Genomic DNA, 23348 nt, shown 5'->3' on the forward strand with positions numbered 1-23348 from the left:
TTATATCCTGCCTTCCTCCCAGCAGGAGCTCAGGGTGGCAAACAAAAGCACTAAAAACTTTAAAACATCATAAAAACAAACTTTAAAACCCATTAAAACAAAACATCTTTAAAAACGTTTCTTAAAAAAAGCTTTCAAAACATCTTCTAAGATTAAAAGCATTTTAAAAAAGGTTAAGAACATATTAAAAAGCAATTCCAACACAGAAGCAGACTGGGATAGGTCTCAACTTAAAAGGCTTGTTGAAAGAGGAAGGTCTTCAATAGGTGCCGAAAAGAAAACAGAGATGGCACCTGCCTAATATTTAAGGGGAGGGAATTCCACAGGGTAGGTGCCACTACACTAAAGTTCCATTTCCTGTGTGGTGCAGAATGGACCTCCTGATAAGACGGTATCTGCAGGAGGCCCTCACCTGAAGAACGCAGTGATCGACTGGGTATGTAAGGGATAAGACGGTCTTTCAGGTATCCTGCTCCCAAGCTGTTTAGGGCTTTGTACACCAAAACTAGAACCTTGAACTTGGCCAGGTAGCAAATGGGCAGCCAGTGCAATTCTTTCAGCAGCAGGGTGACATGTTGGCAATACCCTGCTCCAGTGAGCAGTCTCGCAGCCACATTTTGCACCAGCTGCAACTTCCAGACCAACCTCAAGGGCAGCCCCACATAGAGTTCATTACAGTAATCCATCCTGGAGGTTATCAATGCATGAACAACAGTGGTCAGGCTATCCCGATCCAGAACCGGCCACAGCTGTATTATCAGCTTAAGCTAGTATCATCAATCTTTATTTACAGTCAACTGACAGCAAATATAAAACATAATGCTGGGAGTTATGAAAAAAGACTACATAATAGTCTACTGCCATACTACCCTGAACACGCCTGATCTCGTGATCTCGGAAGCTTAAGCTAGTAAAAGGCACTCCTAGCCACTGAGGTCACCTGGGCCTCTAGCGACAAAGATGGATCCAGGAGCAGCCCCAGACTACGAACCTGGTCTTTCAGAGGGAGTACAACCCCATCCGAAGCAGGCAACTGACCAATCTGAACTTGGGAACCACCAAGAATGATCCACAACTATAGAGCCAAATAGCCATTTCATTTCCCTTTAAGTGAATCTTTTCATTTAAAGATGGCTGGGATTTTGGGCACAGGAAGAGTGATGTTTCCACACTTCCAGAATTGGCATTATAACCCTGCAAGAGGCTTTAGTTCTGTTGCATCACTGCAGACTGTCCTATCTCGATTCTTATGTACACTGAGGGAAGAATGTAGCTTTCTTTCCCCAATTCCCCAAGGAGTTTTTCATCCTTCTGCTTGTGTTCTACATCACTAAATAAACAGAAAAACCCAATATGTTATCCTAGGGTTAAATAAAGCATTATACAGAAGGCAAAAACACACAAGCATCTCCCCTCCACCTCATGACTACTACCACAAGTTTTAATTATGGGATGAATAAGAATAATGTCAAAGGTTCTGTTTAAGGCTAAAACCCTGTACACACTTCCCTGGAAGTAAGCCCCAAGGAAAACAGTTTTTTTTTACATTGAAAACTCTGTATGTTACAGAGTAACCTACTCAGAGTAAATATGCTTGGGATTGCTTTTAGGATTTAATACCATAAATCTGCTAGTCTTTAAGGGGTGACATGTTTTGGAAACACTTCAACTCCACATGCAGAGAAATCTGGTTAGTCTATCTGCCAGTGAATTGGTCCATGGAAAGATTCCCCTCCCCTCCAAAACTGGATATTTATTTACTGTCTGCTTTATTAACAGCGAGAGCCAGTGTGGCATAGTAGTTAGAGTGTTGGACTACAACCTGGGAGACCAGGGTTCGAATCCCCACACAGCCATGAAGCTCACTGGGTGACCTTGGGCCAGTCACTGCCTCTCAGCCCCAGAGGAAGGCAATGGTAAACCACATCTGAATACCACTTACCATGAAAACCCTATTCATAGGGTCGCCATAAGTCAGAATCGACTTGAAGGCAGTCCATTTCCATTTATTAACAGCATTACCTTTAATTTGATTTTGAACAAAAAGAGATTACTATTGTGGCTTGGTTTGAGAAAACCACCAAATACCTCACTGGATGTGTGACAGTCATAGTGTTTGCTGAACCTGCCCTGTTCTATTGTTTTTTAAAAAATGAAATCCTAAATCACAGACAGATTCTTCATCTTGTAATCTGTGTATTACTGAGGGCCCATCCATACCTAACCTCAAAAACTACATTTTCCATATTCGGTTGGTGGCCTCAAGAGACATACATATTCTGTTTGAACTCTGATCTATTTTTTAAAACACGAATTTTCACATCCATACATGCGAGCGTTCATTTTTTTGGGTCTAATTTGCTTCTGCATTAGTCACACCCTAAGTCCATCCCTTTATGATAATTGATCCAGAACAGTACTTTGCTTTTCCCGTGCTTTTCCGGAAGAGTGCAAAAACGTACATCTGACTTTTTAAATTAATGTGCATGCGCAGTTTGCTGTGTTTTCAATGAAGTGTATTGGCCTTTGTTTGCTTAATATCACAAAATAGCTTTTAAGTGGAAACGTGATTCATTAAATATTTGATTTTACATTTGATTGCAAAAGAGTAGTTTCTTAAAAAGCAATGCAATACAACTACAGAAGCCAGAAGGAGGAAGTACCCTGGTTCAGTACCGGAAGCAAGAATGAACTGTAAGCAAGAAGGAGGAAGCATGGACAGAGGGTGGGATCTAACGTCATCTACCCATAATACAAAAAAGCAGGAAAGACATCCTCACTACAGAAGTTAGAGCAGTAAATAGTCAGGACAGAAAAAACAATCGGTTTATGGCAGGGTAGGGGCAGTGCAGATTTAACTAGGAGAAAGTCTGAAATGGCAGGCAACGTAATATGGACGCCAGTGAATTAATGGATACACGAGGGGGTTAGATTGCAGATTAAAATGAGGTATGGATGGGCCCTGAGTCATGAGAGTAAGTGATATTGTCTTAAAAACACTCTGCTTCTTGCAGTTGTTTGTGGCTTTTATTGCTAGCTCTGTTTTGTATATGTTTATTGACTTGTCATTTTGATACATTGTGCCTGATTTCAAGACAGAAAGGATATATAATTTTTTAAAAAGAAATAAATAAAAATCCCCTCACCAGTGAGCAATTACAGAGAGTTCTTCCACATTCGGGGCTAAAGGAAGGGCCTTCAGACCAGTTTGAGTCTTTGTACCCATCCCTCCTGAAATCAAGCACTGAGTATTGTGTGACAGCAATCTTAATTTCCTCCTGGTCTTAACAAGAGCTAAGACAGCTGTAGAACTTGTTCTCCGAGCCAGGTTTCAGCCCTGAAGTCATAATAGTGTCTCTGATCTTGTGTGAGGTTCATTTTTCTCAACCCTGTAAAACTACATTCAATCTCCCACATGCCACATTGTAAGCAGCCTTAGGAGAGCAGAATGATAAATAAACAAATACATAGTTCAACTTTCCCTGGAAATAGGGGCAATGTGAAAGTCATTTATTTATTTGATTTATATCCCACCCTTCCTCCCAGGAGGAGTCCACTTATATCTCTCTGCCTTGGATATTTTTTTTTATTTTGTCATTTTGTTGTTGTTGCAGGCTAGGTTGCTTCATTTTCTTTTGTGAGTGTATCCTTCACCTTACTCGCCAAGATGATGGACATGTCGGAATTCGGGGAAGCTGCACCCTTCCTCCGAAAAAGTGAGAAGGAGATTATGGTGTTGCAGACCGTGGCCTTTGATGGTAAGGCATTAATTCTTGCTTCTGCTATCAGCCACATAGCTTGAATGATATGTACTTTGATAGCATAGGATCAGAAGTTCTGTTGTCATGGGACACTGCCTTTACAGCTGTCTATTTAGACTGTCACCTGGCATACTGCCACATACTGCTGTGCTTTAAAAATGTATATTTACTCTGCTGGTCTGACTAGCTGGGTGTTTATTTGTAGCTTAAAACTTGAACTGTTCCACAATTTGAATATCTAATTGACAGTCACTACATTTTACTTCGAAATACCCCTTTCCCCATTGATATTATAGTTATTCTGATGTCAAAACGTAGCAAGAGAGATTAGAAAGCTGTAGCGTGCATTGTCTTGAAATAGATAGTGATGTTCTGTAAGAAGAGAGAGTAGTTGCACTGTTTAGAAATAGTGAATCAGCTCCTAGCCTGCTCAAAGAATATACTGTATATTGTTCTTTGTGGAGGAATGTACTGAATATGAATCAGCCCTCTACCCTCATCCATACAGTCTTTTAGCACAGGATATTTGAAGAAGGGAACTACATCTCTTGCATATGGGTGACATATGGCCTGCCTGATTTCAGTATGTGCTTTTAGACATCCAAACTAAGAACACACAGCATCCTGGTGTATTATTCTGTAAACCCCAACTAGCTAGAGCCAGAACAACCTGAAAGCAACATAGTTTGGAATGTGATGCCATGCCTTTGGGGCGATAAGAAATGGTTGAGGTCATTTGTGGCTTATGTGACTTATATGCACTATGTTTTCACTGCATACCATGAGTGAGATTATCACGATAAACCGCATCCACCAAATAATCTGCCTTGTGGCATGGTAGACTTGGCACTGGTACATTGTGATGATGTGCCAGTTTCTCATTTCTGGCATTCCTGATCCCTGAATTTTCAGCTTGAGATTATATGGCTCCTTCAACTAGTGCAATTCAGCAAATGAATGCTCCCTAAGTGTGTTTTTAATAACAAGTGATAAAACTAGTATAAAAGTGTGTGAGGCCCGTAGGGATGGTCAGACTTGTACATTAAACTTTATACTGTCAATCTGCGAACTGCCCATTTCCCTACATTTTGCTGAGGTTTACCCAAAGCACACCAAATGGAATGGGAGTCGGTCTTTTTGTACAGCAGCTGCTTTGTGGAGTAGCCTCAGGGGATTCATCTTCTGTCTGGAAGGACCAATGTGAGTGGAATATAGTGGCAAGGAAAATGAATTATGAGCTGTAAAATCTCACTTGAGCAGCTAAGTCATTGGTTGTCTTGGGCAAGGCCACTGTCACCTTCAGCACTCTTCCCATCTGTAACAGGGATATGGTACTGTCTTATCTAACAGGACTATTGTAGGGATTACCGAATCTGTGAATGTGCTTTGAGCATGTACAAAAATAGTACAACACACACCCTTAACTTTATTATTATATATGCATTAATTAATTTATTTTCCAATGTGAAGTATTGAATGTGTTTGCATAACAATGAAGGACCCATTTTTATTTTCTAGGGAAGAAGAAATGCTGGATTCCAGATGAGAAGAAAGCATATATTGAGGCAGAGATAAAAGAGAGTGGGGCTGGCAAAGTCACTGTTGAGACTACGGATGGGAGGGTAAGGAGCCCCCCGTCCCCGTTTGATTAGTCACAAGAGCAAAACATACTAGACATAATGAGGACAGTTTTTGCTGCATACAAACTTAGGCCAGTATCACTTAAATAGAAAGAAGCGACAATCCAAAGAAGGGACAGGCACATGCAAGAGATTACATGTCGAGCTCAATCTGAGGAAGGGTCAGAGGACCACACAAGAGAGAACTGTGTACAGAGCTGGAGACTTCCTTGCTGTTTTGCCATATGCGATCACAAGCCTCTTTTGAAAATTGAGGGCCAAAATGCATGTTAAGCACAATGCATAGCATACAGTTACATCTCCAGATTTTCTTTAATTTATTATTGCTGCGCCGAGGGGGGGGGGAGACTGACTGTTATGCAGACCACAGTTTGTGGGGAGGTGGGATTTATTCCTTCTCTTCTGGCCATGATTAGGATGAACATGCCTTCCCCCTCCTGCAAGGAAGCTTAGGAAAAAGAGTTTCCAGTGAGATCTTTTTTCTAAGTCTGCTAAGCTGTGTGCAGGATGATGATTTTCATATATCCAGCAGCCTGCCTGTAGGGTACATGTGGGCATACCAAAATCAGTCTGGGAAGGATCATACATGTTGGTGCCTGCATGTGGGTAGCATATCAGGAGTCACCTCCATTTCTATGAAAGCACTGGCATTTTCCCAAACTGCTACTTTTTCATGGCATTTAGAGTGACTGAGTGTGTATTACACATAAGGAAGCCATGGTTTATACAAATGACTTCTTGTGATCCCGGCTAGGTTGAAATCCTGGTGGCAGCCTCAAATGATCCCAGAAGCAACTTGTATCTGAGACCACTGAATATACAGACAGGGCCTTAATATATTTAACATCTTTATATATCATATTTATAAACACAAAGGATTAAGCCAATGGGTACAACACATAACAAGGTCTTTTAAAACTGCTGCAACACAAACAAATAAAACCTGGGAGAGGTTAAGTCATTAGATTGCGACTTAAAACTGCTGAATTACAGTTCATCAAGAGGTTCAGTGCTATCACTTGTGGGTTGAATCAGGATAAAGGCTTATTTATTAAATTTCTATCCCACCCTTCCTCCCAAAGGAATCCAGGACGGCCAACAATAAAGCAATACATTTAAAAATATAAAACGTAATCACACTGCGGCCCAGTTCTGATATAACGCTAAGGCAAATCATGGCTCAGCATGAATGAGCAAACATTAGTTTCTGGAGCGAAGATCCCAGCCACTGCACTCCTCCTGCAGTCCTGCTGTTGCTACACTACCTGGACCTAAGCCATGCTGAGCTAACCTGGGGAGAAGCCATAGTTTGTGAAACCATGGCTTATTCCAGGTAGTGCCACATTAGCAAGACTTGGGGAGGAGTGTAGCAGCCATGATCTTTGTTCAGGGAACTCACTCATTCCCATTTGTGCTAAGCCCTGGTTTGGCTTAGCATTATGTGTGAACTTACTAATGTCAGGATATCTTTGATATCAATAACTCTCTCTCTCTCTCTGTGGGTGGGTGGGTGGGTGAGCGAGCCCATTGTTATAATAATGTAATTATCATGATGGGTGCTTTTTGCTTTTCATTTTCTTGTGACCTCACGGTTTACATTCCCCCCTCCCATGTGTATATATACCTGCAACTCAGGATAACATTTAATGCACCTGATGTAGCGGACTGTAATGCACAAAACCTTTTGCCATAATAACTTTGTTAATCTTTAAGATGCTACAAGGCTCTTTGTTGTTTTTGCTGGCACAGACTAATATGGCTACCCCTCTGAAAGTAATTTATCCACAACTCACTGTCAAAAGTCTAGATAGCTTAATAATGGTTATGTCTTGTACAGTTTCCAATTTAAAAAAAAATCAGAACAGTCATTGGTTTGTTATATCCTATGCACACAAAAGCATTTAGCTTTTAACTTCTGATCTCCGTGTTTAACCACTTCATAATCTTTTTTTAAGCTTCAGATGGCCATCATCCTTATTGCTGTCTGAAAACTATGTATAGTACTGCTTACAACAGTGGGTGGCAGTATCTAACAAATTTAATCAGATAAGATATGTATTTTCATTTCAAAGTTTAGTTTCCATTTGTGGGCAGTCCATTCTTGAAAATAACCTTAATATTTTAAAAACCGTGTTGTCAGGTCACTCTGTAATACAGAATTTGGAAAGGCTGCAGTTACAGTACTCTCCTTTCTTGCAGACGCTCACTGTGAAGGAAGATGATGTTCAACAGATGAACCCTCCGAAGTTTGACATGATTGAAGACATGGCTATGCTGACCCACCTCAATGAGGCGTCTGTGCTCCAGAATTTGTACAAACGCTACATTAACTGGATGATCTATGTATGAGTCATTTATTTATTGATTTTCATTTTTAAAAATATTTTAAATCTTCTTTGTGCAGGACAAGAATCAGTAACTCTAGATTGAGAGAGAGTGTGCTCTAAAAGATGGGCATTCTGGTCTCTGTGGTTCCTGAGTCTGGTGCATTATGCATGAAGGATCTCCTTCTGTATACTTGGCTTTTCCTCAGTCACACTTTCTGCCCCCTTCTGTATTTGCTTCAGTTACTTTCCTTTGACATTGAGGGTTGCATCCAGTTAAGTTCTGCTCAGAGCAGACTAATTAAAATTAAAGGGCCTAATTTAGTCATGTCTATTAATTTCACTGGGAAGGGCTAGCATTAGTTACACCCCTGAGTTTCTGGGAGACCCAGCTGGTCAGGAGTTTTCTGAGCAACCGTAACAGGGAAGAACAAAGTGCAAAGTTTGTGTCACCTCCTGCAGAATTTGGATGTTTATAGCATGGAATATATCCAGTTCTGATTGCAACAGTCTGATTGCTTGGTCTTAGAGAAGAGCATTGATATAGTGAGCATAACCGAGACCTGGTGGAATGGAGAAAACCAGTGGGATACGGTTATCCCTGGATATAAACTATATCGGAAGGACAGGGAAGGACGTATTGGTGGCGGAGTCGCTCTATACGTGAAAGAAGGCATTGAATCCAGCAAGCTCGAAACCCCAAAAGAGGCAGACTCCTCCACAGAATCGTTGTGGGTGGTGATACCGTGCCCCAGGAGGGACTTAATACTGGGAATGATCTATCGTCCCCCTGATCAAAATGCTCAGGGAGACCTTGAGATGAGATATGAAATTGAGGAAGCATCCAAACTAGGAAATGTGGTAGTAATGGGTGACTTCAACTACCCGGACATAGACTGGCTGCATATGTGTTCCAGTCATGACAAAGAAGCAAAGTTTCTAGATATTCTAAATGACTATTCCCTAGACCAGTTGGTCATGGAACCGACCAGAGGGACGGCAACCCTGGACTTAATCCTCAGTGGGGACCGGGACCTGGTGCGAGATGTAAGTGTTGTTGAACCGATTGGGAGCAGTGACCACAGTGCTATTAAATTAAACATACATGTAACTGGCCAATTGCCAAGAAAATCCAACACGGTCACATTTGACTTCAAAAGAGGAAACTTCACAAAAATGAGGGGATTGGTAAAAAGAAAGCTGAAAAACAAAGTCCAGAGGGTCACATCACTCAAAAATGCTTGGAAGTTGTTTAAAAACACTATATTAGAAGCTCAACTGGAGTGCATACCGCAGATCAGAAAAGGTACCGCCAGGGCCAAGAAGATGCCAGCATGGTTAACGAGCAAAGTCAAGGAAGCTCTTAGAGGCAAAAAGTCTTCCTTCAGAAAATGGAAGTCTTGTCCGAATGAAGAAAATAAAAAAGAACACAAACTCTGGCAAAAGAAATGCAAGAAGACAATAAGGGATGCTAAAAAAGAATTTGAGGAGCACATTCCTAAGAACATAAAAACCAACAACAAAAAATTCTATAAATACATTCAAAGCAGGAGACCATCTAGGGAGACAATTGGACCCTTGGATGATAAGGGAGTCAAAGGTGTCCTAAAGAACGATAAGGAGATTGCAGAGAAGCTAAATGAATTCTTTGCATCTGTCTTCACAGTGGAAGATACAGGGCAGATCCCTGAACCTGAACTAACATTTGCAGGAAGGGATTCTGAGGAACTAAGACAAATCGTGGTAACGAGAGAGGAAGTTCTAAGCTTAATGGACAATATAAAAACTGACAAATCACCGGGCCCGGATGGCATCCACCCGAGAGTTCTCAAAGAACTCAAAGGTGAAATTGCTGATCTGCTCACTAAAATATGTAACTTGTCCCTCGGGTCCTCCTCCATGCCTGAGGACTGGAAAATGGCAAATGTAACGCCAATCTTCAAAAAGGGATCCAGAGGGGATCCCGGAAATTACAGGCCAGTTAGCTTAACTTCTGTCCCTGGAAAACTGGTAGAAAGTATTATTAAAGCTAGATTAACTAAGCACATAGAAGAACAAGCCTTGCTGAAGCAGAGCCAGCATGGCTTCTGCAAGGGAAAGTCCTGTCTCAGTAACCTATTAGAATTCTTTGAGAGTGTCAACAAGCATATAGATAGAGGTGATCCAGTGGACATAGTGTACTTAGACTTTCAAAAAGCGTTTGACAAGGTACCTCACCAAAGGCTTCTGAGGAAGCTTAGCAGTCATGGAATAAGAGGAGAGGTCCTCTTGTGGATAAGGAATTGGTTAAGAAGCAGAAAGCAGAGAGTAGGAATAAACGGACAGTTCTCCCAATGGAGGGCTGTAGAAAGTGGAGTCCCTCAAGGATCGGTATTGGGACCTGTACTTTTCAACTTGTTCATTAATGACCTAGAATTAGGAGTGAGCAGTGAAGTGGCCAAGTTTGCTGACGACACTAAATTGTTCAGGGTTGTTAAAACAAAAAGGGATTACGAAGAGCTCCAAAAAGACCTCTCCAAACTGAGTGAATGGGCGGAAAAATGGCAAATGCAATTCAATATAAACAAGTGTAAAATTATGCATATTGGAGCAAAAAATCTGAATTTCACATATACGCTCACGGGGTCTGAACTGGCGGTGACCGACCAGGAGAGAGACCTCGGGGTTGTAGTGGACAGCACGATGAAAATGTCGACCCAGTGTGCGGCAGCTGTGAAAAAGGCAAATTCCATGCTAGCAATAATTAGGAAAGGTATTGAAAATAAAACAGCCAATATCATAATGCCGTTGTATAAATCTATGGTGCGGCCGCATTTGGAATACTGTGTACAGTTCTGGTCGCCTCATGTCAAAAAGGATATTCTAGAGTTGGAAAAGGTTCAGAAGAGGGCAACCAGAATGATCAAGGGGATGGAGCGACTCCCTTATGAGGAAAGGTTGCAGCATTTGGGGCTTTTTAGTTTAGAGAAAAGGCGGGTCAGAGAAGACATGATAGAAGTGTATAAAATTATGCATGGCATTGAGAAAGTGGATAGAGAAAAGTTCTTCTCCCTCTCTCATAATACTCGAACTCGTGGACATTCAAAGAAGCTGAATGTTGGAAGATTCAGGACAGACAAAAGGAAGTACTTCTTTACTCAGCGCATAGTTAAACTATGGAATTTGCTCCCACAAGATGCAGTAATGGCCACCAGCTTGTATGGCTTTAAAAGAAGATTAGACAAATTCATGGAGGGACAGGGCTATCAATGGCTACTAGCCATGATGGCTGTGCTGTGCCACCCTAGTCAGAGGCAGCATGCTTCTGAAAACCAGTTGCCGGAAGCCTCAGGAGGGGAGAGTGTTCTTGAACCCGGGTCGTGCTTGCGGGCTTCCCCCAGGCACCTGGTTGGCCACTGTGAGAACAGGATGCTGGACTAGATGGGCCACTGGCCGGATCCAGCAGGCTTTTCTTATGTTCTTATGTTCTTAACAGGAGCTGAATGCCTTTCTTAACCATTACTGGTAATTGTGCAAATAGCTTTCCTTTCTGAATGTCTCATGCAGAATTTTATTGTAGCAGATGAAGTGTTGGGATTGGATATTGGAGAGATCATGTTCCAGTGTGTTTACCATGAAATTCACTGGGTGAATGTGAAACAGCCATTCAGCCAGAATGACATACTGCAGAGGGCTATTTTGCTTATAACATAGGATGATACTGGCCATGGCCATCAAGTCCAGGGTGAAGCGAATATCTCATAGGCTGTAAAGGAACGTATGTTTTCTGAGATTTTCCCAGTGGGCTGCAGAACATGTGCCGTTCTAATATGATTCTAGAGAAGTTTTGGAGTATTTCATTTGTATTCTACCTTTCTTCAACAGAATTCAAAGTGGCATACATAAGGTTCTCAGGTGGTTTCCAATCCAGACACTGACCAGATCCAGACTTGCGTAGCTTCAGCAAGGAGGCTGCCTCATGCACTGCTGTTGTTGTTATTGTTACATTTATATCCTCCGAGGAGCTCAAGGTGGCATACAAACATTTATTATTTACTTATTTACTTATTTATTTATTATAAATGAATAAATAAATATCCCACCTCTCCTCCAAGGAGCTCAAGGTGGCATACAAACATGGTTCTTCCTCTCCCAATTCTATCCTCAAAACAACCCTGTGAGGTAGGTTAGGCTGAGAGAGAGAGACTGGCCCAAGGTCACCCAGTGAAATCCATTGCTGAGCAGGGATTTGAATTCCGGTCTCCTAGGTCCAGCTAGTCTGATACTGTAACCACTACACTGCACTTTAGACCAAGGATGGGAACCTGTGGCTCTCAGATATAGTTGGACTCCAACTCCCATCAGTCCCAGCATGGTCAATAGCCAGGAATTATGGGAATTGTGGTACAATAACATCTGGATGATGGGAGCTGTAGTCCAATAACATCTAGAAGACCACAGGTTCCCCATTCTTGCTTCATACCATTGCCCCAGTCCCAATCAACTAACATTGCTTTCTCTGAAAAATGTTATCATTATTTACAGACAGAAGTTGCATTTTCAGATAAATCATTGGAGGCTGGGATACTAGGAGATCTTGAGCACAAAGTTATAAATGATTGGCTGTGACCAACATATTCATTCCGTCCAAACTGAAACATATCACTTAGATGCAAATCCTGTTGTTATCAATGGAATTCACTTTCATTTAACATGTTCAGTAGTGAGATATGAGTAACTTTGTTCTTCAGTTTCCATGCCAGGGCAATCTGTTCTGTGGGCCATCTTTTGTAAAAACAACTCTTTGATTATGCTTGGATAAAATGGATTAGAGCGACAACTGCATTGTTGATATCAGGAGAGAGCAAGAAATACTCCTGTTCTTTATTGAGGTTCTTCTTAGTGATCTCGTCTGTTTTCCTTTCCAGACTTATTCGGGTCTCTTCTGTGTGACAATAAACCCTTACAAATGGCTTCCTGTCTACAAGACAGAAGTTGTTTCGGCTTACAAGGGCAAGAGACGTTCAGAGGCACCTCCTCACATCTTCTCTATTGCAGATAATGCATATCATGACATGCTGCGTAGTAAGTAGCATTATTTTGTCAATTGATTCTTATTTTAAACCCTGAACCTTGTCAAACTCTGATAAGAGAACCTACTGGGAAATGCATTTAGGCACTATATAATGAGCAAAGAGCCTGAAGGTGGTAAGATCTGTGATCTTTGACATCACTCGCATTTGGGATAATATCTACTGCATTGCTGGCTTGTGAGAGTATATCCACAAAGGTTTCTATCAGGGATGGGGAATGTGTGGTCTTCCAGATGTTGTTGGACTCCATCTCCCATCAGCCTCAGCCAACATGCCCAATGATCAGGGATGATGGGACTTTTAGTCCAACAACATCTAGAGGGCCACAGATTATCCACCAGTGATTTATCATTTGCTCCAAGGAGAAAGAGAGGAAAGGTCGAGATAACTTTTTAAAAAAAGTAATGCTCAGCTTTAACAGCCATTTTTGCTCTCTCCTCACTTCTCTGAGCAGTGTAAGAAGTTACAGGGGTGGGGAGCACTTACCTAGTTTCTTTGGAAGAAGATCGGTACAGGGTTATAACATTTTTAAAGTATTTGAATTATTCACAGGTGCATATCTGAATGCACAGCTTAACAATCCAACAGAAAGCCAAATCCACTGCCATTCATCAGATCTCTAGATTCCCTGATGCAATTAGCTTACTGAGTTCCAAAAAAGCAGCTCTCTGTCTCCCAGAAACTAAGGCCTGTCCCTTTCTTTCACTTTCTGAGGCCCAGATTATATCATTCTTAACTGGGTAGGGAAAGTCTGCTTTTGCCCCATTCAGAAGGTCAAAGGAAGATCCAACTATCAAGAACAATCAGCCAGTAATTTCCCCAGCAAAAGTTGTACCTGGCAGTTTTGCCATTGACTCTGAAGGGAGCTTGAGATGTATTTCTGGCTCCATTAACCCTCTCCTGCCGAAACCTTCAGTTGTACAACACTAAGATCCAGGCTGTGTTGCAAGGTTTCCAGTACTCACATGGACCACAAACAAGAGTTTCTATATAGACTTCTGTATCACAGAGTAGTTCTGTGTACTTGGTGGAGATGTAGCCACAGAACTATTTCTGATACTGAAGTGAATGGCAAGCCCTGGTTTGCTTGGATCTCTACATGCACATCTCTGATCCTCCTACCCCTGCCCTCACCCTTCAACCACTAGATCAGGGCACTTTTTTTCACTGTCATGATTCCCTTTGGAAAGGAAAGCCTATATCGTGACAAATGATTCCTCTTTAAACAGATAAAGATGGTCCGCACCTGGAGACTAATGGAATCCACTGGATTCTTGAATGCCCTGGGGCAGTTCCCAGTAGATAGAGCAGGTGATTCTGTTGAAGCCCATGTCACCCTGTGAAACAATGAGGCGTTTCAGGCTCGTAACACGGTTGCCCCTGAGCACCCTCTCCAACATTCTGGAGCCCGGTTTGCACCTTGGTACACCACTGAGGTAAGGGCAATCAAAGAGGCTAGATGATGGCTAGAGTGCAAGTGACAAAATATGTGCTGTGAGGCTGATGAGGCACAAGTAAAACATCATAACCATGCCTACTGTGTGGTGGTGAGGGCAGCAAAGAAGGCCCACTTCTCTGCCACCATCACATCCTCAAGTAAACATCCAGTGGAGCTTTTCTGTATTGTCAGGGGTGTGTTGACATCAGCTCCAGGAAATGGAGTTTTAGACCTTTCGGAGGCCCACTGCAAATTGTTTGCAAGACACTTTGAGGGTAAAGTTGCTTGCCTGCGTAGCAATCTTGATGCCCCATCCATAGTCCGCAGTGAGGTGGCCAGTCTGCTGCAACTTCTTGGGATTGGTTTCAGTTGATGCAGCCTGATGACATGAACAAGGTACCTGTGAAGATGTGGCCAGCAACGTGTCCTCTCAACCCTTGTCCTTCTTGGCTTATTAAAGCTTGTTGAGGGGGTTTGACCGAGTGGATCCAGGGTGCGGTCAACACATTGTTGTGGGATGGAGTGGTTCCAGCCATCCTGAAAGAGGAGGTGATCCAACCGCTCCTGAAAAAGTCCATCCTGGATCCATTGGTTTGTGACAACTACCACCTGGTTGCAAATACCCCTTTCTTAGGATAGGTGATGGAGAGGGTTAGTAGTCTGGGGTTATTCCTGGATCCATCTTTGTGCTAGAGGCCCAGGTGACTTCAGTGGCTAGGAGTGCCTTTTCCCAGCTTCGGCTGGTAAGACAGCTGTGGCCATTTCTGGACCAGGAAAGCCTGACCACTGTTGTCCATGCACTGGTCACCTCCAGGATGGATTACTGTAATGCGCTCTATGTGGGGCTGCCCTTGAGGTTGGTCTGGAAGCTGCAGCTGGTGCAAAATGTGGCGGTGCAACTGCTCATTGGGACAGGGTATCATCAAAATGTCACCTTGCTGCTGAAAGAATTGCATTGGCTGCCCATTAGCTACCAGCCTAAGTTCAAGGTTCTGGTTTTGATGTACAATGCCTTATTCAGCTTGGGACCAGGATACCTAAAAGACCATCTTACCCTTTATATACCCAGCCGATCACTGAGCTCTGCAGGTGAGGGCCTCCTGCAGATACTGTCCGTTCTGCACAATATAGGAAATGGACCTTTAGTGTGGAATTCCCTCCCCTTAAATATTAGACAGCCACCATCTCTGTTATCTTTTCGGCACCTATTGAAGACCTTCCTCTTCCAACAAGCCTTTTAACTAGAGACCTTGTCCCAGTCTGCATCTGTGTTTGGAATTACTGTTTAAGATGTTTTAAAAGCTTTTTTTTAAAGATGTTTTTAAAGATGTGTTGTTTTAATATATTTTAAAGTCTGTTTTTTATGCTGTTTTAGAATGTTTTTAGTGTTTTTGTTTGCCACCCTGGGCTGGGGGTGAACAACGGGATATAAATTTAATAAATAACTAAATAATCAACAGTGGCAACAAAAACAGGAACAACGGTTTCAGAGACAGAGTCAGGCATGTACTTAATTCTCCTGTTGAAATTAATGCTTGTAAAGCTGCCTGACTTTGGCTGCACTGCATCCAAATGTTAAAAACCACTGGCTCTAGCCTCCCTCATGCACTGGAGCAGTGATTTAATGTTATGCATTGCTACCTTTAGAACTGGAGCACATTGCAGATTAATTTCAGCATAGCAGATTTCTTCCATCAGAGGGCAGTGGTGATGCATGTCTGATATCAGGGACTCTAATACTTGCAGAACCTTAAACTTGAATGTTACGAAGTGATATTGGGCTCCTGCTCCTGCTCATCTATTTTAAATGTTAAGCTATACAGAGCACATGAATAGGCTGAAATTTATAACATAAAAAATGTATCGACTTATGAGACAAATTCCTGTCTTGCTGAGTTATAATGATAGTTAATATGTAAAAAAGCAAAGCAAAATCTATAATTATGCTTGGCATAGTAATGTATTTTGTTTCCCAGATCCTTATAATTATAACATCTTTAAATGTGAGGTACCTCCCTTTTTAGAGGCATACACGATTGTTACAGAGGCATGAGGAATGAATCCTCCCTTACTTTTTCCGGCCTAGTTTGTCTGGATCCCTTAAATTGGATAAGAACTCCCCCGCCCTGATCCTTTGCTTCTCTTGCATGGAATAACAGTTAAAGGGGCCAAGTACTTTTAATGCAATCTACTGTAATTTGTAAGTAAATCACCTGCATGCTGAACATAATGTCAATTCCACAAGGTTTACCCCTCTTCCAATTAGGGTTGCCAGGTTCAATCCCTGAGACTGATCCTGTATCTTTAGGAGAAGAGAAAGTCAGCCAAGTGCAGGTGTTCTTGCAACCCTGTAATAGGAAAAACCACAAGGTGGAATTCTCCCTCCCCCCTGCACAATTTTTAAAGATACAAAAGACCTCTTGGTTGCCAGGCCCAATACACTTCCAAAAAAGATTGCTGAGTAGAAATGCTACACAGCTGGTACTGTAAGACAGCCTCTATCTCAGAGAAGGGGAATCTGTGGTCTTTCCGATATAGACTCCATCAGTCCTAGACAGCATGGCCAATTGTCAAGAATTATGGGGGTTGTAGTCTAGCAACATCTGGAGGGCTATAGGTTGTCCACCCCTGCCCTATCCAGTTGGATTTCCATTGTTGGTTTCCTTGTAATTCACAGACTATGCCCCTTTATTAGACAAAAAGAAAAGCTCCAGGCACTCATTGTTGTGAGTCAACCAAATCTTTTGGTTTAAATGCAAAACCTGACATTTCAATGCACCTGATGTACATGTTGGGAATGTTCAGGAGACAAATAGCCAGCAGACAGTCATGAATGGGTGAAAAACAGGCCACAGCTTTATTGACCACTAAGGTACACTCATAGCACAGTTGGGAAGGCATCAGGACAGGATCATGAGATTGGACAGTCCACCACTGACTGATATTGTCCCTCCCAGCCCACTGAATGGAATGCCACGTGGGAGTCAAAGGGTATTTGGGACCCACCCTGGTGCAGGGGATTTCTAGGTAGGTCCCAGCCCCAACTAGATTGGTGATGGCCAGCCTGGCCCCCCAAGCTGGGACCAAGGGCTAGTTGGCAGTGCCCACCCAGACCCCTTAAGGGGGTCCCCCTATATGATTGTGGCATTCTGCCTGATGCCCTTTACCTGTCCAGAAATTTGTGTCCAGTAACCTAACAGACAACTTAAAAGGAAACTACTTCCTGTGAGGGAGACAAGCCCCCCCTGCAAAATTCCTTGCTAGCCCTGTCAACCAGTGAGTGCCAAAAGGCACAGCAGGGTGATAAGATGGGAGGGAAGTTGCTACTGCACTGAGTTGCCTCCCAGTGGTGCAGCTTGCTTCTAAACCTTCAGCATAGCCCAGAAAGTTCCCTCTCTGGTCCATACTGAAGCCACACCCCCAACTGCTGTCCCTGCAGCTGGTTGGCCCATGGATGGGCCAATGGGGGGGGGAAGCCACCCAATGAACCCTGAAGCCAAATTGGTTCCTTCCCTGCGTGCGGGTGCAATGCGGGCTCACTGCCTAGTGTAGCGAGTGGGGAACTACATTTCTACCATGTAATAAGAACAGAACAAGTAGAAGTGAAACAGCTAACACAACACAATTAAAATCTCTAATCTCAATGTCTGTATTTGAATGTGTTTTCCATGTTACGGGGCCTTTGATATGCTAATTAACCCCAACCTGTCAACATCCATCTTCTATTTGTTTCTCTTTGCTCTTTTCATTCCCATTTCCTTTGAAGAGGCCAATGACATTCAAAAGCTGATATTGCTTTTGGAATTTCTACCAATAAGCTGATCTGCTGAGATTGTTTTTCATACGCTTGATATGGAGTCATGCAACACCTTTTGCAGTTACCTCCACAGCAGAGATCTGGTACTAAATAATGGAAAGGACCCAGAATGAATTGCCTTTGCAGACCAATGCAATTCACTGAAGCACTTAAACTAGGTGAAACAAGAAATTTCCCTTGTCAAAGGAAGTTTGTGTGGATGAGCTTCTTTCTTTCTTTTGTTCTTCATTTATATAAGAAATTGTTCCATGATGCTTACATAGCAGGTATAATCAGAGGTTCTTTTTCCCCACCTTTTCATAGATCGAGAGAACCAGTCAATGCTGATCACGTAAGTGGATCTTTTCCAGGGTGGCTATTTATGCATTACCAAAAAAACAAGGAAATGCCTCTCCAGAAAGGAGAATTGAGGACACAAATTTGTTCAAAATTTGTATATGCTAATTTGTTGCACAGATGCAAATATAGAAATAATTACTATAATATAAATACAAAGTAACTCACCACAGTGGGAAAGACTGTGACCAAGTGACCTGTGAGACTGCTCAGTCTACTCACTACTGATAATTGCTTGTAGCCCCCCCCCATTCCCTCCTTTTGATTCTTTATCTTTAAATCAGACTTGGTTCCAAAAGCCCTTCAAATAGAGGACTTGTTCAAACAGAGGACTGTCCTTTGACAGCTGTTCAAATAGAGGGCTGTCCTCTGTAAAGAAGGACACATAGCCGCCTTTATCTTTTCAGATGCCTCACACTAACAAAAGTAAGCATTTCTAATTGGTTTCTAGTGTGTTTACCAGAACACATAAAACTGAAGGCAGTTGTTTTAGTAGCACCTATTTGTATTTGCTAATTTATTTGCAAAGTTTTTCAGCGCTGGCATTAACAGAAAGTAAATTTTACTCTTGGGTTCTAAAACTCCAGTTTGAGTCAGAGTGTATGAAAGTGGTTGGAACTTTCAGCAGACCAAAGGCCTATCTAGTCCAGACTCTTGTTTCCCACAGTTGTCGATCAGATGGCTCTGGGAAAGCCCATAGGCTGTTGTCCCCATCAACTGTTTTTCATTGGTGTTTCATATAGCCACTGATAGACCTCCCCTCTCCATACCTCATAGCCCTATCCTCTTATCTGTAAATATTGATAGAAAGTACATTCCTTAAAGGAGAGATTGTTGGACATCATTCATTCAAATATAACACATTTTAGAGTTAAAAAAATTGTACTTGAACAAGATTGCAGGAAAAAGCTTGAGATGAATAATGTCATCTTCCTTTTGTTTTACAGTGGAGAATCTGGTGCCGGCAAGACTGTGAACACAAAACGTGTCATTCAGTATTTTGCCACAGTAGCAGCAATTGGTGAACCTGGAAAAAAGAATGTAAATATTCGAACAACTGTTTTCTTCTTCTGTGTGAACAATATTTATTATCCAACAGGTGGAAGACATTCTGTCTCCAAGGCACTGCAAGCACCCGCTAGCATTATTGTTAATTGCACAGGAGACTGTAAGAAGAAGCTGTGATACTTCAAAGTGATTCTGGGGACACTGAGATGGTGGGTCTTTTCCCAGTTAGTCTAGCTGTCTATCATATTGTCCAGGGTTCCAGATGACAAAGGTCCACTAGAGGTGCTTTTCGTTGTTGCAGTTTGCATAGTATTATCCATGAGTTGTAAGACTCACCCTTTTTTTCAATGCTGCCATTGGAGTGGCTAGGATCTGACTTCAGGGCATAATTACATTTATATCCATTTTCTTCCCGAAAATGCCATAAGTTCCCCCAGAATATCCTCAAAAGTGTAGTTTGGTGAGGCTACTGAGAATTTTCTATTAGAGATCCCTAGTCATCTTCCCAGAACTATAGTTCCTACAGAAAAGCAAATGAATGTAAAAGCAGTTCAAGGCTGTGGGGTAAATATGCCCCAGGGACCTAAAGAAGGGATAATGCCATAAGTGGTAATGTTTCATTAACAGCTATATCCATTCCTTGTTCTGTTGTAGTAGCACAAGCACTTCCACAATGGTTTATCACCTCTTTTCCCTGTACTATATAATAAAGTCATTTGGATACACTGAGGAGCATCAGGATTAGGATAGGGTGGGACAGGGACAGAGTGTCCCCCCCCTCCACTGATATGTTGGGTCAGTGGCTAGAGCTTCTGGGTATTTGGGTCTAAAACGTGGCAGAGATTGATGGTTTAATACTTACAGCAACAATGAACAGATTGATAGTCTTGGTGTAGGAACATAGCATGTGCTCCTTTTGGGTTCTGGATGTGAGGGAGGAGAAGAAAGGGGAGTAGGAGTAGGGGTGCAGAAACTGGTTTTGCAACCATAGAGAAGTTCCACATATAATGCTATGAATGGATGCCTCTCCTTGATTCAGGACAAAAAGCAGACTAGATGTACTTTAGAAGTATTTTTGAAACATTACAGTAGTTGAACATAATGGTACACAGCTGCAGAATAAAAAAGGTCTGTGTATAATCACAAATTGAGAAAAATTGATAAATGAGGTTGAATTATATTTTCTAATTTCCTTTTGTTGTTGTTTTGTTTCAATTTTATCTTCCTTTTCTTTTTGAAAGCAACCAGCAACCAAGACTGGGGTAAGTGAATGAACTTTCCGTTAATGAATTTATATTTAACAGATTTTGCTGAAGTATAGTGAATGCTGTTCATAAGCCTATGTAAACTCCATAGGTACAGCTGAAATTAATTTCTTGTCACAGTTCAAAAACCAATTCAAAAACAAAACCAATTCTAAGGCAAAATGGAAACTGTATTGTGAGTTTGGCTCTAAAACATCTAGCTGGGTATGAGTCTAAGCATTTTTAGTTTTCTTGACCAATTCTAATGCATCTTTTATAGTTAATATTTCTTGCATTTTATAGGACCAGCTCAAGTGAGAAGTGCTTTAGTTGTGCTGATTTCAACTGAAGAGCATTAAGCACCAGTTTTCTTCTACCAATGAAATTGTTGGTGGTTTTCTTTCTTTCTACTTGTCCCTTCTTTCCCTTTTCCTCAGGTTTGTTGTATGTCTTCAGCATAAACTATGCTGACAATAGACTTTATTTTTCTAGTCATCATTAGTAAAGGTAAAGGTGTCCCCGCACTTATAGTGCGAGTTGTTTCCGACTCTTAGGGTGACGTCTTGCGATGTTTACTAGGCAGACTGTATATATGGGGTGGGATTGCCAGTTCCTTCCCCGGCCTTTCTTTACCCCCCAGCATATGCCGGGTACTCATTTTACCGACCATGGATGGATGGAAGGCTGACTGGACCTCGACCCCTTTTACCGGAGATTCATCAAATCTGTATGTCAAAATGCTATGCAGAGTTATGAAAGGACAAAGGTGAATGTCCAGGAATTAGAACCAAACTTTTAGGTTGGTCTACATGACAATATTTTTCACCCAGCAACTGCAGTTATTGCTAGAAGCTTCTATCACATGTTGCTTCTCCTGAATGATATTACATTCAGGTAGATAAAGCCATGGGAGAGATGTTTACACATACTGGATTCCTCAGTACGTGATGGAATTACCTTAAACACAGAGTACAAACCTCATAAATGGACTTCTTGTTGTGTTGTTATGTGACTTCAAGTTGATTATGGCGACCCTATGAATCAGTGATCTCCAAGAGCATCTGTCATGAACCACCCTGTAAGTTCAGGTCTATGGCTTCCTTTATGGAATCAATCCATCTCTTCTTTGGCCTTCCTCTTTTTCTACTTCTTTCTGTCTTTCCCAGCATTATTGTCTTTTCTAGTGAATCATGTCTTCTCATTATGTGTCCAAAGTATGATAACCTCAGTTTCATCATTTTAGCCTCTAGTGACAGTTCTGGTTTAATTTGTTCTAACACCCAATTATTTGTCTTTTTTGCAGTTAATGGTATCCGCAAAGCTCTCCTCCAACACCACATTTCCAAAGAGTTAATTTTTCTCTTATCCGCTTTTTTCACTGTCCAGCTTTCACATCCATACATAGAGATTGGGTATACCATGGTCTGAATGATCCTGACTTTAGTGTTCAGTGATACATCTTTGCATCTGAGGTCCTTTTCTAGTTCTCTCTTAGCTGTCCTCCCCAGTCCTAGACTTCTTCTATTTCTTGACTATTGTCTCCATTTTGGCTAATGACTGTGCCGAGGTATTGATAATCCTTAACAAGTTCAATGTCCTCATTGTCAACTTTAAAGTTACATAAATCTTCTGTTGTCATTCCTTTAGTCTTTTTGATGTTCAGCTGTAGTCCTGCTTTTGTGCTTTCCTCTAACTTTCATCAGCATTGTTTCAAATCATTACTGGTTTCTGGTAGTAGTATGGTATCATCTGCATATCTTAAATTATTGATATTTCTTCCTCCAGTTTTCACATCTCCTTCATCTTGGTCCAATCTTGCTTTTCATATGATATATTCTGCATATAGATTAAACAAACAGGGTGAAAAAATACACCCCTGTCCCACACCCTTTCCGGTTGAGAACCAATCAGTTTCTCCATATTCTGTCCTTACAGTAGCCTCTTGTGCAGAGTATAGGTTGCGCATCAGGACATCAGATGCTGTGGCACCCCCATTTCTTTTAAAGCATTCTATAGTTTTTCATTAGCTATTGTAATAGTTCTGTTTGTCCCTACATACTAGTCGCTGTATTGTTGCATTTAGGATTCTGACTGTGTTTCTATCTCCTCTTCCTTTTGCTTTCCTTCTCTCTTTAACCATTTTAAGAGTTTCGTCAGTCATCCATTGAGGTCTTTCTCTCTTTTTAACTAGAGGTATCGTCTTTTTGCATTCTTTCCTGATAATGTCTCTGACTTCAATCCATAGTTCTTCTGGTTCTCTGTCAACTAAGTTTAAAGCATCAAATCTGTTCCTTATTTGATCTTTATATTCTTCTGGGATGTTATTTAAATTGTATTTTGGCATTATGATTGCTTTGTTGTTCTTCTTTAGCTTTACTCTGATTTTCGATATGACCAGTTTATGATCTGTACCGCAGTCTGCTTCTGGTCTTGTTTTCGCAGAAAGTATGGAACTTCTCCATCTTCTGCTACCAATTATATAACCAATTTGATTCCTATATTGACCATTCGGGTGATATCCACGTGTACAGTCGTCTTTTCGGTTGTTCAAAAATGTGTTTGCAAGAAACAAATTATGGGCTTCACAGAATTCAATAAGTCTTTCTCCTGCTTCATTTCTGTCTCCTAAGTCCCATTTTCCCACAATTCCTAGTTCTTCTCTGTTCCCTACTTTTGCATTCCAGTCCCCCATGATTTTCAGCACATTT

The 23348-nt window shown here is 41.6% G+C and overlaps 1 protein-coding gene across 1 annotated transcript in view; it reads left to right on the forward strand.

The window, feature by feature from the left end:
• The first annotated feature begins 3661 nt into the window (after positions 1 to 3661).
• Positions 3662 to 23348, forward strand: part of MYH15 (myosin heavy chain 15) — a 111099-nt gene continuing 91412 nt past the window's right edge. Inside the window, exons 1-7 of the mRNA XM_061628112.1 lie at positions 3662 to 3758; positions 5280 to 5383; positions 7601 to 7744; positions 12633 to 12789; positions 18356 to 18383; positions 19336 to 19429; positions 20638 to 20658. Of these exons, the coding sequence (XP_061484096.1) occupies positions 3668 to 3758; positions 5280 to 5383; positions 7601 to 7744; positions 12633 to 12789; positions 18356 to 18383; positions 19336 to 19429; positions 20638 to 20658 (639 nt within the window). The 5' untranslated portion in view covers positions 3662 to 3667. The remainder of the gene's footprint in view (positions 3759 to 5279; positions 5384 to 7600; positions 7745 to 12632; positions 12790 to 18355; positions 18384 to 19335; positions 19430 to 20637; positions 20659 to 23348) is intronic.

Source organism: Rhineura floridana, chromosome 5 (assembly GCF_030035675.1).
Source record: "Rhineura floridana isolate rRhiFlo1 chromosome 5, rRhiFlo1.hap2, whole genome shotgun sequence".
NCBI classification, from domain to species: Eukaryota; Metazoa; Chordata; class Lepidosauria; order Squamata; family Rhineuridae; genus Rhineura; species Rhineura floridana.